Raw genomic sequence first — 19,165 nt, 5'->3', positions numbered from 1 at the left:
GGCCAGGGTGCGATTTGATGGCCACCAAGGAAAGGTGGTGCTCGGGGCTGGCAGCGCTAGAGGACCCCACGCCCTGGGGCTCAGAGAGAGTGGGGGGAGCCGGGCCGAGGTCATGGGCCATGAGCGGTGGTGGGGACGCAGGCCAGGCCACGGTACTGCTAGGCTGCTGGCTCAACAGGATGTCCCAAAGATAAAACCACAGCAACAGACATGAGACAGGCCAGCTCTTTCTGGGCTTTTTATTTCTTTAAAATAATTCATACAAATGGTTACAGTCACAAACATGATTTTAACCAAAATATTGCTAGCCTACCACATGAGCAGGACGGCACCAGGCGGCTGGACGGCGGGGGGCCGCGGCTTGCACCGCGCTCCTCAACCTGCTGCGATGCCGTCTTCATTTGGAACAAGGGATTCATGCCAAAATTAGGAAAAACAGCCTTGGTTTTGTTCTTCTAAATTATTCTAAAAATAAGAGAAGCGGGTAGAAAACAATGCACGTGTGGCGTGAAGGAAAGCAGGAAGGATTCGTTGTCCTGAGAAGTGGCCAGCGGCCTCGCTCCGGGGCTCGCTCCAAGGTAGAAAGGGAAAAATAACCTCAGACTGACTTGCTGAACTCCCTCAGGTGTTCTTTTTGTTGACAGCTAAGCAAACAAATCCTCTGTAATGTTCTAAAAACTGTACACAGACAAGAACATTCATGATAGAATTAACTACTAACTTCTTTTGCTTAACGAGGAACGCAAAGGACATGGGACAGCGAGGCAGCCCGCGGGGCCGGGCGGGGACTGCAATCGCAGCGGGGCCGCGCTGCCTGCTTCGCGCTGGGGCCAGTCTCTGGAGCGCTGGGCTGCCGCAGGCACCACCGCGGCGCCGAGGGCTCGTGGTGCCCGCCACTGGGCACTGAGGCTGGAAGGCCCCTCCTGGGCTACAACTGGTCACTCGTGTGGTCTCTGTCTGCCTCAGGCTTGACAGCTTGGCCAGGAGATGGGGCGTGGGGGGGGTGGGCCACGGGGGGCAAGCCATGGGACAGGGACATGGCGCTGGGGACGATGCCTTCCACAGCAGCTGGGATGCCCGTGGGGGCCACGCCCACCACGCCCGGGGGGGTACCTGCTGGAAGAGGAGGCGGACATGAGGCCGCGCGAGGAGCACCCTGGCTGGCCCTCACCCCTGCACACGGCCTTTCGCGCGGGCAGCACATCGGCAGCTTGGGACAGGGAGGCTAGGGCACAGGCACCACTGGCCTCAGCAGGGAGGCTGGCCGCCCCCACTGCAAAGACGGCCCCCTGTCCATCTTGTGTCCCCGAGGTCAGGGCTGGCCTGTCCGTCCCCTGCTGAAGACCAGGAAGTAGGCCTGGCTCTCCTCACTCACACGTGGTCCTGGCCCTCGGGCGTCACCCCTGAAGACACGTGCCTGGTCCCGGGGCCCCGCCACACTGGCCCTGGGCTGGGCTGGGGCCTGTGTCCCTCTGCCTGCCCGCTCACCTGTAGGCAGCCCCGTTGAGTTCTGGGTGGACCACCGCAGGGTCCATGCTGGCCCAGTGGGTGGCAGCTGTCAGGTGGTCCTTATTGACACAGTTCTTCAGGCTGTCCGGAATCCGGCCTGAGAGGAGAGCGACACCAGTCAGGACGCAGGCGCCTGGCGTGCCGCCCAGGTACCTGCCCACACTTGGGCCGGCCCCCACACGGGGTCCTAGCCGTCGAGCACAATCTCGAGGACCCCCAGCCACAGCATGCGCCCTGGCCTGCTTGGGAGCTCAGAGCAGTCACGGGGTGCTCTGCGCGGCGCTCTGCATGTTCTGCCTGGGGTCCCCCCAAGCCAGCAGAGGGATTTGGGGTGAGGACAGGGTGGCCCACCTGTGATGGCCCGCCGGATCTCCCTGGCGGCCTCCTCACGCATCTCGATGGACGCCTGCTCACTGTACCAGGCGGCGTGAGGGCTGCAGATGAGGTTGGGTGCGTCCTTCAGAGGGCCCTGGCTAAAGCTGAGGACAGCAGGCGAGGTGGTCAGTGGCCTGATGCCAGCCTGGGACCTGAGGGTACCACCTGTCCTTGGACACAGCAGGCAGGCTGGAGCTCTGAGCAACCAGTCGCAGAAAAGCCCCTGGGGGGGAACAGACCCTAGAGCCTGGGGGGGGGGGGTGAACAGACGCCAGAGCCTGTGGGGGGACAGACGCCAGGCGTGTGGGGACACGGGAGCAGGGACGGGGACAGACGCCAGGCGTGTGGGGACACAGGAGCAGGGACGGGGACAGACGCCAGGCGTGTGGGGACACAGGAGCAGGGACGGGGACAGACGCCAGGCGTGTGTGGACACGGGAGCAGGGACGGGGACAGACGCCAGGCGTGTGTGGACACGGGAGCAGGGACGGGGACAGACGCCAGGCGTGTGTGGACACGGGAGCAGGGACGGGGACAGACGCCAGGCGTGTGTGGACACGGGAGCAGGGAAACGGGGGACAGACGCCAGGCCAGGCGTGGGGACACGGGAGCAGGGACGGGGACAGACGCCAGGCGTGTGTGGACACGGGAGCAGGGACGGGGACAGACGCCAGGCCAGGCGTGTGGACACGGGAGCAGGGACGGGGACAGACGCCAGGCGTGGGGACACGGGAGCAGGGACGGGGACAGACGCCAGGCCAGGCGTGGGGGACACGGGAGCAGGGACGGGGACAGACGCCTGGCATGTGTGGACACGGGAGCAGGGACGGGGACAGACGCCTGGCGTGTGTGGACACGGGAGCAGGGACGGGGACAGACGCCAGGCGTGTGTGGACACGGGAGCAGGGACGGGGACAGACGCCAGGCGTGTGTGGACACGGGAGCAGGGACAGGGACAGACGCCAGGCCAGGCGTGTGGACACGGGAGCAGGGACGGGGACAGACGCCAGGCGTGGGGACACGGGAGCAGGGACGGGGACAGACGCCAGGCGTGGGGACACGGGAGCAGGGACGGGGACAGACGCCAGGCGTGGGGACACGGGAGCAGGGACGGGGACAGACGCCAGGCGTGTGGACACGGGAGCAGGGACAGGGACAGACGCCAGGCGTGGGGACACGGGCGGGAGCAGGGACGGGGACAGACGCCAGGCGTGTGTGGACACGGGAGCAGGGACAGGGACAGACGCCAGGCGTGGGGACACGGGAGCAGGGACGGGGACAGACGCCAGGCGTGGGGACACGGGCGGGAGCAGGGACGGGGACAGACGCCAGGCGTGGGGACACAGGAGCAGGGACGGGGACAGACGCCAGGCCAGGCGTGTGGACACGGGAGCAGGGACGGGGACAGACGCCAGGCGTGTGTGGACACGGGAGCAGGGACGGGGACAGACGCCTGGCATGTGTGGACACGGGAGCAGGGACGGGGACAGACGCCAGGCGTGTGTGGACACGGGCGGGAGCAGGGACGGGGACAGACGCCAGGCGTGTGTGGACACTGGAGCAGGGACGGGGACAGACGCCAGGCGTGTGTGGACACGGGAGCAGGGACGGGGACAGACGCCAGGCGTGTGTGGACACGGGAGCAGGGACGGGGACAGACGCCAGGCGTGTGTGGACACGGGAGCAGGGACGGGGGACAGACGCCAGGCGTGTGTGGACACGGGAGCAGGGACGGGGACAGACGCCAGGCGTGTGTGGACACGGGAGCAGGGATGGGGACAGACGCCAGGCCAGGCGTGTGGACACGGGAGCAGGGACGGGGACAGACGCCAGGCGTGGGGACACGGGAGCAGGGACGGGGACAGACGCCAGGCCAGGCGTGGGGACACGGGAGCAGGGACGGGGACAGACGCCAGGCGTGTGTGGACACGGGAGCAGGGACGGGGACAGACGCCAGGCCAGGCGTGTGGACACGGGAGCAGGGACGGGGACAGACGCCAGGCGTGTGGGGACACGGGAGCAGGGACGGGGACAGACGCCAGGCGTGGGGACACGGGCGGGAGCAGGGACGGGGACAGACGCCAGGCCAGGCGTGTGGACACGGGAGCAGGGACGGGGACAGACGCCAGGCGTGGGGACACGGGAGCAGGGACGGGGACAGACGCCAGGCGTGTGTGGACACGGGAGCAGGGACGGGGACAGACGCCAGGCGTGTGTGGACACGGGAGCAGGGACGGGGACAGACGCCAGGCGTGTGTGGACACGGGAGCAGGGATGGGGACAGACGCCAGGCCAGGCGTGTGGACACGGGAGCAGGGACGGGGACAGACGCCAGGCGTGGGGGACACGGGAGCAGGGACGGGGACAGACGCCAGGCCAGGCGTGGGGACACGGGAGCAGGGACGGGGACAGACGCCAGGCGTGTGGGGACACGGGAGCAGGGACGGGGACAGACGCCAGGCGTGGGGACACGGGCGGGAGCAGGGACGGGGACACGGCGGCACCTGAAGGGCTCTGACTCGTGCACATCCAGGGCCGCGCCACGGATCCGGCCCTCCTTGAGCGCCTGGGCCAGCGCCTTCTCGTCCACCAGGCCCCCGCGCGCCGTGTTCACCAGGAAGGCCCCTTGTCTCATCTGGAAGGCAGCACAGGGTGGAGCGCGCGCAGACTCGGCCCGGGGGGCACGGGATGCGGACTGGGCCCGCGGGGCGGCCCGGGCCGTGGCCAGGTCCTGGGACAGGGTGGACTGGAGGGCGGGGTGGCCCGGGTGCCGGCTGCCCAGCGCCGGTCCTCTACCTGCAGCCGGTGGCGGGCCGCTGGGACTGACGCACGGGGGGGGGGGGGGGGGGGGGGGGGCGTGGGGGCGGGGCCGGGGCATGCCGGGGGCGGGGCGTGTGGGCGGGGCCTGGGGTGGGGGCGTGGCTGGGGCGGGGCGGGGCTGGGGCGGGGCGGGGCGGGCGCGCGCTCGCACCTGCTTGACCGTGAAGTCGTTGATGAGGTGGTGGTTGTGCTCGTTGAGGCCGCAGTGCAGCGTCACGCAGTCGCTGTGGAAGAGCAGGTCCTGCAGCGTGCTCACGCGCTGCAGCCCCAGCGCCCTCTCGATGCCGTCCGACAGGTACGGGTCGTAGAAGAGGACGTTGAAGCCGAAGGCCTTGGCCCGCAGCGCCACTGCCTGCCCCACGCGACCTGCAGAGACAGCCGCCGCCCGGTGACGGCACGCACGCACGCACGCACGCACGCACGCACGCACGCACAGGCCGCCTGCCCCACCGACCTGCAGACAGCCGCCGGTGACGCGCTTACGCACGCACGCACGCACGCACGCACGCACGCACCGCCGCCACCGAATGGTGTCAGGCGGGGCAGCCGGCGGGGCAGCCGGGAGCCAGGCCCCTGACCGGACCGGACCGGATCGGATCCGACCCCACCCCTACCGGACCCCGACTACGATCCGACCCCACCCCGACCCGACCCGACCGGACCCCACCTCGGACCCCTGGGGGACGCTCGAGGCCCACAACGCTTCCAGGCTGAGCTTACTTCCCTGATGAAGTATGAGGTGTGTGGACAGCAAGGATAGCGGCCTGGAGCCGGTCAGCAGCAGCCACCCTCACCTGAGCTGTCCACACCCCTCACCTGAGCCCCCTCCCCTCACCTGAGCCCCCACCCCTCACCTGAGCCCCCACCCCTCACCTGAGCCCCCTCCCCTCACCTGAACCCCCACCCCTCACCTGAGCCCCCACCCCTCACCTGAGCCCCCACCCCTCACCTGAGCCCCCACCCCTCACCTGAACCCCCTCCCCTCACCTGAGCCCCCTCCCCTCACCTGAGCCCCCACCCCTCACCTGAGCCCCCACCCCTCACCTGAGCCCCCTCCCCTCACCTGAGCCCCCACCCCTCACCTGAGCCCCCACCCCTCACCTGAGCCCCCACCCCTCACCTGAGCCCCCTCCCCTCACCTGAGCCCCCACCCCTCACCTGAGCCCCCTCCCCTCACCTGAGCCCCCACCCCTCACCTGAGCCCCCTCCCCTCACCTGAGCCCCCACCCCTCACCTGAGCTGTCCACCCCTCACCTGAACCCCCTCCCCTCACCTGAGCCCCCACCCCTCACCTGAGCCCCCTCCCCTCACCTGAGCCCCCACCCCTCACCTGAGCCCCCTCCCCTCACCTGAGCCCCCTCCCCTCACCTGAGCCCCCTCCCCTCACCTGAGCCCCCACCCCTCACCTGAGCCCCCACCCCTCACCTGAGCCCCCTCCCCTCACCTGAGCCCCCACCCCTCACCTGAGCCCCCTCCCCTCACCTGAGCCCCCTCCCCTCACCTGAGCCCCCTCCCCTCACCTGAGCCCCCACCCCTCACCTGAGCCCCCTCCCCTCACCTGAGCCCCCTCCCCTCACCTGAGCCCCCACCCCTCACCTGAGCCCCCACCCCTCACCTGAGCTGTCCACACCCCTCACCTGAGCCCCCTCCCCTCACCTGAGCCCCCACCCCTCACCTGAACCCCCACCCCTCACCTGAGCCCCCACCCCTCACCTGAGCTGTCCACACCCCTCACCTGAGCCCCCTCCCCTCACCTGAGCCCCCACCCCTCACCTGAGCCCCCACCCCTCACCTGAGCTGTCCACACCCCTCACCTGAGCCCCCACCCCTCACCTGAGCCCCCACCCCTCACCTGAGCCCCCACCCCTCACCTGAACCCCCTCCCCTCACCTGAGCCCCCTCCCCTCACCTGAGCCCCCACCCCTCACCTGAGCCCCCTCCCCTCACCTGAGCCCCCACCCCTCACCTGAGCCCCCACCCCTCACCTGAGCCCCCTCCCCTCACCTGAGCCCCCACCCCTCACCTGAGCCCCCACCCCTCACCTGAGCCCCCTCCCCTCACCTGAGCCCCCACCCCTCACCTGAGCCCCCACCCCTCACCTGAGCCCCCACCCCTCACCTGAGCCCCCTCCCCTCACCTGAGCCCCCACCCCTCACCTGAGCCCCCTCCCCTCACCTGAGCCCCCACCCCTCACCTGAGCTGTCCACCCCTCACCTGAACCCCCTCCCCTCACCTGAGCCCCCACCCCTCACCTGAGCCCCCTCCCCTCACCTGAGCCCCCACCCCTCACCTGAGCCCCCTCCCCTCACCTGAGCCCCCTCCCCTCACCTGAGCCCCCTCCCCTCACCTGAGCCCCCACCCCTCACCTGAGCCCCCACCCCTCACCTGAGCCCCCTCCCCTCACCTGAGCCCCCACCCCTCACCTGAGCCCCCTCCCCTCACCTGAGCCCCCTCCCCTCACCTGAGCCCCCTCCCCTCACCTGAGCCCCCACCCCTCACCTGAGCCCCCTCCCCTCACCTGAGCCCCCACCCCTCACCTGAACCCCCACCCCTCACCTGAGCTGTCCACACCCCTCACCTGAGCCCCCTCCCCTCACCTGAGCCCCCACCCCTCACCTGAGCCCCCTCCCCTCACCTGAGCCCCCTCCCCTCACCTGAGCCCCCTCCCCTCACCTGAGCTGTCCACACCCCTCACCTGAGCCCCCTCCCCTCACCTGAGCCCCCACCCCTCACCTGAGCCCCCACCCCTCACCTGAGCTGTCCACACCCCTCACCTGAACCCCCACCCCTCACCTGAGCTGTCCACACCCCTCACCTGAGCCCCCTCCCCTCACCTGAGCCCCCTCCCCTCACCTGAGCCCCCTCCCCTCACCTGAGCCCCCACCCCTCACCTGAGTCCCCTCCCCTCACCTGAGCTGTCCACACCCCTCACCTGAGCCCCCTCCCCTCACCTGAGCCCCCACCCCTCACCTGAGCCCCCACCCCTCACCTGAGTCCCCACCCCTCACCTGAGCCCCCTCCCCTCACCTGAGCCCCCACCCCTCACCTGAGCCCCCTCCCCTCACCTGAGCCCCCTCCCCTCACCTGAGCCCCCACCCCTCACCTGAGCCCCCACGCCCTCACCTGAACCCCCACCCCTCACCTGAGCTGTCCACACCCCTCACCTGAGCCCCCTCCCCTCACCTGAACCCCCACCCCTCACCTGAGCCCCCTCCCCTCACCTGAGCCCCCACCCCTCACCTGAGCCCCCTCCCCTCACCTGAGCCCCCTCCCCTCACCTCAGCCCCCACCCCTCACCTGAGCCCCCTCCCCTCACCTCAGCCCCCACCCCTCACCTGAGCCCCCTCCCCTCACCTGAGCCCCCTCCCCTCACCTGAACCCCCTCCCCTCACCTGAGCCCCCACCCCTCACCTGAACCCCCACCCCTCACCTGAGCTGTCCACACCCCTCACCTGAGCTGTCCACCCCTCACCTGAGCCCCTCACCTAGGCCGCCCATAGCAGTTGCTTTAGTCTCCATTGTTCTCTATTCTACACAAGGTCTTGCACACCACAAAAAATTGAAGACACATGTAAAGTAGGGAAATAGTAGTAGCTTCTAATTAAAAGAACACAGAAGCTGACAAGCATGAGACCCACAAGTGCCTTCTTCAGACAGGTGCAGATCCACGTGTGTCTCCACACACACGAAGAAGGTGGGGTTCAGGGCTGGAACAGGGCCATCAGGAGGCCAGAGAGCAAAGACAGAAGTCCAGATCCCCAGAAAATACCCACACTACAGCAGAAAGAAAAAACTATTAAAACCTTTTGAAAGAACAAAAGACCAGCTGAGCACAAAAGGATAAAGAGCAGCAGGTGGGAGGGACAGAGTACCGGCCACAGGGCGCCACATGCTACAATCAACAGCCAAACCCAGGCGCTGGCTCCAGGTCAGGACCAAGACAGGACACTGGCAGCTTCTGCCCAGCAATGCTCTGCTCACCACAGGGCAGGCACAAGAAGAGGGCATGACCGCACATGCGGGCAACTCACGGAGCAGTGTGCAGAGAAGACCCAGTAAGATCCTCAGTTGCATTGAAAAAAGCCACTGAAACTCAACCGCAAGCAGCAAATTAGTATGTTTCTAAACACACCTAACAGCCAACTATTAGAAAATAAAATAGGTAATTTGTAACAGCCTTGAAATACGCTATCTGCTTGGTTGTGTGGCTCAGTGGCCAAGTGCTTGACTAGATGGGGGGGTGGGGGACTCACAGTAAATTTAACCAGCTGTGGTCCCTGAACACTGTCCTTAATTCCCTGAACTATTTTTCTTTTGTAATTATAAAACACTTGGAGTGAAGGTGTGGCTCAAGTGGTAGAGCACCAGCCATGAGCAAGAAAGCCAAGCAAGAGCACCAGGATCTCAGTTTAAGCCTTAGTACCAACACAAACCAGCCACTGCTGTATGAAATTCAAGTATGAAGTAACTACATACATGGGCCTGGAGATGCAGCCTTGACAGGCCAGCATCCCAAACACCAGAAGGACTCTGCAAATGCAACGCTGAAGCAGAGCGGCCAGGATAAGCTGGAGAGAGAGGCCGGTGGGCAGAGCTCAGGATGGACCCTCTCTGTAGCAGCTGCTTGAAAAGCGTGCCACGCAAGCTGGGGAGGGCTCTGAAGGGTGCAGATGGTAGCCCCAGCCTCAGGCCAAGTGGAAGCTTCTAGAAGGAAGCAGGGTCTTTATGACTCTGGGGCAGGCAGACTGAGGACACAAAAGGCACCATGCTAGAAATGAGGAAGCAGCTGGACATGGAACGCCTCAGCACTCAGGAGACACATGGACAGAACACACAGCTCAAGGAACCAGAGCCACCTAAAACGGGACGCCTTCCCACCAGGTGCCGGGAGGCCCCCAGCCTGCCTGGCTGCTGAAGCCCGCTGGGAAGGTGTTGGGGCACCGGTGGGGTCTGAGCGCGAAGTCCCGAGAACAGCCAGGCAGCTCCTCCCTGCTCTGCTCGGGCAGCCCATTGCTGGTGTCAGCCCAGGAGATGAGTATCACGTGCCACAGGCAGATGCACTGGCCTTCACGGGGCTCCCTAAATGCTCCCCCTTGACTCAGATGCTCTTTGCTAAGACAAAGACAGACAGGGTCCTAGAACCTCCCCTGTCCTCCAAACCGAGTGCTGGGAACCAGGGGCACGGTGGGAGCCCGGAGCTGATGGGGTGGAGAGACACACGTTTTCCAGTGTGTACTCGGCACGGGAAAAAAAGCAGACAGACAAGAGCAAGGGAAGGGTACGCTGTGGTACTGGAGGCCAGCACAAAGAGAACATGGCTCGTCTGCATTACGGCACACCTACACAGGGTGTGTGGGGCTAACGAAGCACAAGCAGGCAAGGGCCACCCTCAGGGCCCTGGCGGCCGGTGCCTGTCCCCTGCAGGCCAGAGCACGTGGACGGGCTCAGCCAGGACAGGGGAAGGAGAGCCCCGTAGGCAGCCAGGACACAGGGGGACGGGGAGCCCCACGGGGGACGGGGAGCCCCACGGGAGACGGGGAGCCCCACGGGGGACGGGGAGCCCCACGGGGGACGGAGAGCCCCACGGGAGACGGAGAGCCCCACGGGAGACGGGGAGCCCCACGGGGGACGGAGAACCCCACGGGGGACGGGGAGCCCCACGGGAGACGGGGAGCCCCACGGGGGACGGAGAGCCCCACGGGAGACGGAGAGCCCCACGGGGGACGGGGAGCCCCACGGGGGACAGAGAGCCCCACGGGAGGCAGACAGCCCCACGGGGGACGGGGAGCCCCACGGGGGACGGGGAGCCCCACGGGGGACGGGGAGCCCCACGGGGGACAGAGAGCCCCACGGGGGACGGGGAGCCCCACGGGGGACAGAGAGCCCCACGGGAGACAGAGAGCCCCACGGGGGACGGGGAGCCCCACGGGAGACAGAGAGCCCCACGGGGGACAGAGAGCCCCACGGGAGACAGAGAGCCCCACGGGAGACAGAGAGCCCCACGGGAGACAGAGAGCCCCACGGGGGACGGGGAGCCCCACGGGGGACGGGGAGCCCCACGGGGGACGGGGAGCCCCACGGGAGACAGAGAGCCCCACGGGGGACGGGGAGCCCCACGGGGGACGGGGAGCCCCACGGGAGACGGGGAGCCCCACGGGGGACGGGGAGCCCCACGGGAGACAGAGAGCCCCACGGGAGACAGAGAACCCCACGGGAGACGGGGAGCCCCACGGGGGACGGGGAGCCCCACGGGAGACAGAGAGCCCCACGGGAGACAGAGAGCCCCACGGGAGACAGAGAGCCCCACGGGGGACGGGGAGCCCCACGGGGGACGGGGAGCCCCACGGGAGACAGAGAGCCCCACGGGAGGCAGACAGCCCCACAGGGGACAGAGAGCCCCACGGGGGACGCGGAGCCCCACGGGCAGCCAGGGCGCAGTGGCTGTGCCATACTAGGTAGAACAATCTCCTCCCGGTGGAGCTCTGAGCTGACTGTAGCAGGCCACAGAGGGCGTGAAGAGCGGAGCAGAGCGGCCTGCCCTGCAGGCTAGGTGAGGAAGCGGGCCTTGGCCCTGCAGGCTAGGTGAGGAAGCGGGCCTTGGGGCGGCCTGCCCTGCAGGCTAGGTGAGGAAGCGGGCCTTGGGGCAGCCTGCCCTGCAGGCTAGGTGAGGAAGCGGGCCTTGGGGGGCTCCCGTGCGAGGGCGCACCACTGCGCCATCCCTGGGGACGAGGCGTGGCAATGGGACAGGAGAGTGGCTGTCTGCCACAGGCAGGGCCACACCAGCCCGGATCTCAGCCACACACCTGTCCTCCAACTCTTGAACGGACCCTTGGTCTAGGACCCTAAGATGGGAGATGGAGGCCCAGCCTGCAGTGTATAGGGAAGGAGCCTTCCGTGCCCTCGTGTCAAGTGAGAATGTCCAGGGAGTCAGTCCACTCCCACTTGGCCAGCCAGGCTGGGAGCAACGTGTGCTGGGCCAGGCCCCAGACACCCCGCGAGTGGCTGCGCGCCCTGTGTGCTCGCCCACGTGCCCCTCCTGATGTCCGTGTGTGTGCCCTGTGCGCTCGCCCACGTGCCCCTCCTGATGTCCGTGTGTGTGCCCTGTGCGCTCGCCCACGTGCCCCTCCTGATGTCTGTGTGTGTGCCCTGTGCGCTCGCTGGCCCTGTGCACTCGCCCACGTGCCCCTCCTGATGTCTGTGTGTGTGCCCTGTGCGCTCGCTGGCCCTGTGCGCTCGCCCACGTGCCCCTCCTGATGTCCGTGTGTGTGCCCTGTGCTCGCTGGCCCTGTGCTCGCTGGCCCTGTGCTCGCTGGCCCTGTGCTCGCTGGCCCTGTGCTCGCTGGCCCACGTGCCCCTCCTGATGTCCGTGTGTGTGCCCCGTGCTCGCTGGCCCTGTGCGCTCGCCCACGTGCCCCTCCTGATGTCTGTGTGTGTGCCCTGTGCGCTCGCCCACGTGCCCCTCCTGATGTCCGTGTGTGTGCCCTGTGCTCGCTGGCCCTGTGCTCGCTGGCCCTGTGCTCGCTGGCCCTGTGCTCGCTGGCCCTGTGCTCGCTGGCCCTGTGCTCGCTGGCCCTGTGCGCTCGCCCACGTGCCCCTCCTGATGTCCGTGTGTGTGCCCTGTGCGCGCTGGCCCTGTGCTCGCTGGCCCTGTGCTCACTGGCCCTGTGCTCGCTGGCCCTGTGCTCGCTGGCCCTGTGCTCGCTGGCCCTGTGCTCGCTGGCCCTGTGCTCGCTGGCCCTGTGCGCTCGCCCACGTGCCCCTCCTGATGTCCGTGTGTGTGCCCTGTGCGCGCTGGCCCTGTGCGCGCTGGCCCTGTGCTCGCTGGCCCTGTGCTCGCTGGCCCTGCGCTCGCTGGCCCTGTGCTCGCTGGCCCTGTGCTCGCTGGCCCTGTGCTCGCTGGCCCTGTGCACTCGCCCACGTGCCCCTCCTGATGTCCGTGTGTGTGCCCTGTGCTCGCTGGCCCCGTGCGATCGGTCCACACCAGGTGTGTCATCCAGGTGTGATACACATGATGTCTGTGCGTGTGCGTGTGCCATCTACCTGGGATATGTACACACATGCCCACACAGCCGTCCAGGTCATGTGTGACATCTGTGTGTGTCACATGCCATTCACGATGACTGTATACACACCCACAAGTACACTGTCCGTGTGTCATCTGTCACCTATTTCTTGTTGGTCGTGGGGCTTGAACTCTGGGCCTGGGCGCTGTCCCTCAGCTCTTCAGCTCAAGGCTAGCGCTCTACCACTTGAGCCACAGTGCCACTTCCGGTTTTCTGGTGGTTTACTGGAAATAAGAGCCTCATGGACTTTCCTGCCCAGGCTGGCTTTGAACCACAATCCTCAGATCTCAGCCTCCTGAGAAGCTGGGATGACAGGCGTGAGCCCCTGCTGTCTGCTTCTGTCACCCATTTGTGGTGTCTACGTATATGTCTGTGTTTCTGTACACATGGCTCATGGGAGGTGTACGTGTCTATGCTGGACATCGCCTGGCCTCTGTGTGTTCCTGTGTGTGCTCACGTGTTACCTACATGCAGTGTCTATGTGCACACGCGTCTCTATGTGGGCTACCTGCGTGTGACTTGCTGGCGCACGTGTGACACCCAGGGACCATATCCACAGGTACAAAGCACTAGGTCTGGTGCACGTGGCCCGCCCCTTGGCTGTCTGTCCTCTGCCCTCTCCTGGGCTGAGGTGAGGCCAGGCCCAAGCCTCCTGGTGCCCCCAGCCTGGGCTGAGGTCCGCAGCAGCGCAGACGCGGGCTGGGCTGTACGTGCTGAACCATGTGACCAGCCACGCACCTAGTCCGATGATGCCCAGTGTCTCCCCACGGATCCGGGCCGCCCCCGAGGCCACCTCACGGATCTGCTCCACGCTCTGGACACGCGTGCCTTCCCGTAGGGCCTGGTGCAGCCACGTGGTTCGTCGGTACAGGTTGAGGATGTGGCACATGGTGGAGTCGGCCGTTTCCTCCACGGAGGCTGCAGGCACGTTGCAGACAGCGATACCTGGAGGCACAGCACATGTGTGGGGACAGGCGCTGTGCCTGGGCCCCCGGGACAGCCCCCCACCTCGCGTTCCCCTCAGCTGCACCCCCGGGACAGCCCCCCCACCTCGCGTTCCCCTCCGCTGCACCGCCGGGACAGCCCCCCACCTCGCGTTCCCCTCAGCTGCACCCCCGGGACAGCCCCCCCACCTCGCGGTCCCCTCAGCTGCACCCCCGGGACAGCCCCCCCACCTCACGGTCCCCTCAGCTGCACCCCCACCTCGCGGTCCCCTCAGCTGCACCCCCGGGACAGCCCCCCCACCTCGCGGTCCCCTCAGCTGCACCCCCACCTCGCGGTCCCCTCAGCTGCACCCCCGGGACAGCCCCCCACCTCGCGGTCCCCTCAGCTGCACCCCCGGGACAGCCCCCCCACCTCGCGGTCCCCTCAGCTGCACCCCCGGGACAGCCCCCCACCTCGCGGTCCCCTCAGCTGCACCCCCACCTCGCGGTCCCCTCAGCTGCACCCCCGGGACAGCCCCCCACCACCTCGCTTTCCCCTCAGCTGGACCACCGGCCGCTCCACTCTGCCGAGCAGCCAGAGTGGCAGTAGGGAAACTGAACACACGCAAGCACCATAGCTTCCTGCTCTCCAGATCAAGTAGGCTCTGGCAAAGGACTCTGATACCCTAGAGCCCCTGAATCCCTCTTACCACTCCACTGGGATCAAAGCAAGAAGCTAGAGCACGCCAGACAGCACTGATCACCCTGAGCCCCAAGAGAGTCCCAGTTCCCCTATGTGGTAAGGCTAGGTCCCCCTGCCAACTGAACAAAATGACTGCCCTCCTCCCTGCAGCCCCCTCCCCCAGCCTGGAAGGAGCAGAGGCCTCAGGCCCCAGAGCCAGCTGCAGACACTGCAGGTGTGAGCTGCTGTCACACGCATGCATGCACACACACTCAGTATCACCCACATGGCACGGCAGCGTGTGCATGTGCAGACATGTTTGTGTCCACAATGTGATGGCAGCACGTGCCTTAGTGAAGGTGTGTGCAGTGGGCATGTGCCTTGATGTAGGTGCACATGGTGTATGCTAAGTCGGTCATACCTTTATGTGTACGCGTTGAGGCCATACACATCCTGGTATGTCTGGCACCTATGTGGGTATACATATGTATGTACATAGGTAGGTCTGCGCTACATATGTGTGTGGGCATGGCACCTGTGTATGCATGCATATCTCTACACACTTCTTGGGGTCAGGTCTTCAGTGACCTCTCTCATACGCACAGCTCCACTTCTTTTTGTTCTTTGGTAGCCTAGTAGAGATGAGTCTCACAGACTTCCCTCCTGGGCTGGGTTCAAACCATGATCCTCAGCATCCGCCTCATTTGCTGTCCAAGACCACCCGCGGGAGGCTGCTCCCCCTGCTCCCCCTGCTCCCCATCCTCACTGAGGCCTCCAATCACCCCCAGGAGCCCAGAGGCAAGGCAGACCCCAGGAAGACGCCCGAGGTCAGCACCAAACAGCAGGGACGGAGGACTCCTACCTAAATCCCCAGCTGACTTGATGTCGATGTTGTCGAAGCCGCTGCCGATTCTGACAATGATCCGGAGGGCCTTGAACTTCTCCAGGTCTTCCCTGGTAAGCGTGATGGTGTGGTACATCAGAGCGCCCACGGCCTCGTTCAGCACCTGTGGAGAGAGGCCGGCGGCACTGGCGGGGTGGGGGAGGGCCCCACTGGGAGACGCTGGGGCGGGGGAGGGGGTTGCCTGCGAGGCGGGGGCAGACTCGAGCCCTGCACGCAGTGAGCCTGCCCAGGACCACGGCCCCATCCGCGGGACACGCCCACCACACAGGGCAGAGGCTGTTCTGCTGTAGAGACCTGAGAGGTCAAGGAACTGTGAGGAGGTGAGGCGCCCAGGTCTGGGACTGGGGACCAGGAAGTGGAAGCCTCAGCGGGCGGGACGTGGGACTGGGGACCAGGAAGTGGAAGCCTCAGCTGGTAGGATGTGGCCAGGAGAGCCAGGGTCTGTAGACCCAGATGTGCGCCAGCCAGGCCTGACTTGGCAGACAGCTGCTGCCCGTGGCTGGGGCTGGGCCCAGGAGGCCACTCGGGACTGTCAGGAGGAGCGTCGGCGCTGAGTGTGGACTTGCGCACCAATGGGTGCTCCGGGAAGATCCCCAATTGGAGGCCCTTCGTGCGGGCATGGTGTACGTGGCTGTTAACGTGCTGGTAGTGCTGACAGCTGGCCTGGCACTGGGGGGACACCAGGATGGCACGGGGGGTGTCTGGACCTGCAGTGGACAGTGTGATCCACAGTCACAGGAAGACCCCTCTGCCGGACCGTGAGCCAGCCCACGTGGATGGAGATGTGCGGTGTACAGAGCATGAAAGGCCAGGCATCCCAGCAAGCACTGGGCTGGGCCCTGGAGCTGGAGGCAGACTTGGCACTGGACATGAACGAGGCATGCAGCCTGGGCCCCTCACTGAGTGGAGCAGAGGAGGATGGCTGCACACAGCCAGACCCACCCGTGCCTGGGCGGGGTGTGAGCCGGCACGCATGCAGTAGCCTACACCGCGATCCTTGCCTTCACTATGCGGGGGATCCTACAGTGCAGATCTGTACATTCCAGCAGGCGCTTAGAACGAGTTCTTAGAAATGGAGAGTCCACTGTAGAGGCCCTGGCCCTGCGGCTCCAGTGCACAGGCCGGGGGGCATCACAGGGGTCAAGCGGCTTCCCGACACAGCCTGGGAGCTCCCAAGCCCTTCAGCTTTCATTTGGGTGACTTGTGGATCCACGTTTCTTGAACTTTTTCACCAAGAACTTCGTGCTGAGTGTGCCTTTACTAACAGTGCTAGCCAGCGGTGTTCTACGAACAGGAATCTGAGTACGACTGACTGTATCCCACCTGTTGGGTGGAACACAGGCTGCCCTGTACTCAGCCCACAGGGCAGGTCTACTGAGGTAGGCTTTGGCAGACAGCGGGGGCTGCCCAGAGACCTACATCCCCCAGCAGTTCTGTGCACTCTGCTCTCCTTAGTGGTGGCAAAGTGGCTATTTTGCCTGTGCGTGGTGCGTCGCCGTCAGGAAATCTGCAGAAGTTGGTGCAGTTAGACCTCCCAAATCTCACCCTGCACACGCCCACCGGCTGTGTGACTGAGCAGTGCTCCCAGCATACAGCTGGGAGCAGAGTTGCCAGTGTATGCTGAATGCCCAGCCACACTCGGCTTGGCTGGAAACGGACCCTGGTCCAGCAGCAGCTGCTTCTAACCCACTCCTGGCGGGTGACTGGGGGGAAGGGCACAAACCCAGACATCCTGCTCCTCCTCGTCACACGGTGCAGCTCAACCTGCCATCCCAGCTCCCCAGGACACAGCTACCCGCAGGACGCTCGGGCTGTGGACGCAGGCATGCTCCATGGGGCAGTTTAGCTGCCGTGCATCCCGAATGCCATCCTGTGACCCAAGAACCCAGCTCCTCAGCACTGCACCACAGGCCTGGGAGCCACGTCCATGTCCTTGTGTCTGGGACCCAGCGCCCTGGGGCCTCTGCGTGTCCACTCCCAGTGGCAAGGCAGCAGGTCTCAAGGTCTAGAAGGTACTGGGAAGGGCAAGTTCTGGGAAGGAACACCAGATCTGCCCACACAGGGAGGTCTCTGTCGTTAAATGTCTCTCTGGTCCGAGGCACACCTGTCACTTGGTCCTGAGGTTGGCGTCACAGCAGCCTGCCTGTGTCAGAGGTCTCCTCCCCCCAACGCCCCACAGCATGACGGTGTCTTCTTCTGGTGGTGTCAGCAGGTCTGGGTTACTCTCCGGCAGGGTGCCCCGCACCTGGTTCCAGAGCATGGGCCCTTCCCTCCCCACCCCGCCCTCGGGTGGGAGCTGTGCCCCGGCCCGCAGCAGCCAAGTAAGAGTGCGGTGGGAGGCTGCAGACAGCCACCGTGGCAGAAGCGCTGAGGTCTCCGGGCGCCCCGGGTTTCTTCAGCAGGTTCTGCACTGTACTCACGTTCTCTCCATGGTAGCACCCCACTAGCCAGGAGCGCAGGCGAGTTCCCAGTGGCAGGGCACGGCCTTATCACGCCGAAGGCCGGGAGGCTGGAGGCCGCTACCCCCGCCACACAGCCTGTCTGGCTGCTCCACCATGCGCCTGAAGGCCAGGATGGAGGCCGGGGTCTGGGCTCCCCACACATCTTTTTCTAACCAGCAGGAGAGCAGAGGTGATTGTGCACTCACAGAGGAGGTGAGGGAGAGGAGGTGAGGGAGAGGAGGTGAGGGATGGGCGCTCACAGAGGAGGCGAGGGAGAGGAGGTGAGGGAGAGGAGGTGAGGGAGAGGAGGTGAGGGAGAGGAGGTGAGGGAGAGGAGGTGAGGGAGAGGAGGTGAGGGAGGGGCGCTCACAGAGGAGGTGAGGGAGGGGCGCTCACAGAGGAGCTGAGGGAGGGGCGCTCACAGAGGAGGCGAGGGAGAGGAGGCGAGGGAGAGGAGGCGAGGGAGAGGAGGTGAGGGAGAGGAGCTGAGGGAGGGGCGCTCACAGAGGAGCTGAGGGAGAGGCACCCACAGCTTCCCTTGCTAGAGTTCTGGCACTTGGTCACACCCAGAGCTAGAACACTTGGGAACAGGCTTTTCCCAGGACTGGCACCTGGTCAGGTGGGCGGGTATGGAGGGACGGCCAGACGCGTTGGCTGGCCTTCTTCTCGCCCCTGGAGCTCCTGTGTCAGGACTTTCATTGGTCCATTGGTTTCCAAGTGTTCACCGGAACAGAATCGCAGCTGTCCGGGGGTGCAGCTGGACCCGGGACCCTGGATGGCTGTTCCTGACCACAGTGCTGTCCTCGGGGTGGGGAGTGACACCCCAGGGCAGAGAGCATGACCACCAGGATGAGGACCACACCCTGCGCTCTCCTTCCCAGCTTGCTGTTTGTGTGCAGCATACTTTCATCTCTTGAGAATGTTTATTGGTAAAAGTGGTTTTAGTACTGCTTATGAGTTGGAAGTTTCTTTTTCACTTGACGCAGTTTTTTATGACGTTTTCCTTCTCCACTTTTCCCTTATATTCGATGTGCCAGCCACGTAACCAGGTCAATGTCAGTTCGTAGCCAGCACCCATCCCAGACTCAGAGCCGGTGGGCCTCCTTGGCGGCCTCCGCCTCACACCCTGCTGGCCACTTGGCAGCGACGTCTCCCACAGGGCACCTCTTGAGAAGGGCAGCCATGCCCATGCATGGTGCAGAACCATGTGGAAGTGGGCTTTGAGCTCAGTGTGAGGCCAGAGACCCACCGACATGCTACAAGTAGCAGCAGCTTCTTCTGCTGTGGTGCCTGCATGGCCCCTCTCCCCAGAGATCCTGGGCTCTCACTGGACAGACACCAGCACCTTTCCCTGAAGGCCTCTGCTAGGCCTGAGGTTCATTTCTCCAGAACAAGCGTCTTGAGGGTGGTCACTGGTCACACTGGGCCATCTCTCCAGGGAAGCTATG

General features: G+C 65.6%; 1 protein-coding gene across 1 annotated transcript in view; it reads right to left on the bottom strand.

Annotated features, from left to right (window-relative positions):
• Nucleotides 1-224: 224 nt before the first annotated feature.
• Nucleotides 225-19,165, bottom strand: part of Ctbp1 (C-terminal binding protein 1) — a 36,476-nt gene continuing 17,535 nt past the window's right edge. Inside the window, 8 exon segments of the mRNA XM_042670970.1 lie at nucleotides 225-1,108; nucleotides 1,110-1,116; nucleotides 1,489-1,606; nucleotides 1,861-1,988; nucleotides 4,389-4,519; nucleotides 4,856-5,070; nucleotides 13,506-13,712; nucleotides 15,235-15,379. Coding sequence (XP_042526904.1) covers nucleotides 929-1,108; nucleotides 1,110-1,116; nucleotides 1,489-1,606; nucleotides 1,861-1,988; nucleotides 4,389-4,519; nucleotides 4,856-5,070; nucleotides 13,506-13,712; nucleotides 15,235-15,379 — 1,131 coding nt within the window. The 3' untranslated portion in view covers nucleotides 225-928.

This window comes from Dipodomys spectabilis, unplaced genomic scaffold, assembly GCF_019054845.1.
Source record: "Dipodomys spectabilis isolate Male_0828 unplaced genomic scaffold, ASM1905484v1 ptg000594l, whole genome shotgun sequence".
Classification (NCBI taxonomy): Eukaryota; Metazoa; Chordata; class Mammalia; order Rodentia; family Heteromyidae; genus Dipodomys; species Dipodomys spectabilis.
This window is presented reverse-complemented; position numbering and strand designations above follow the sequence as displayed.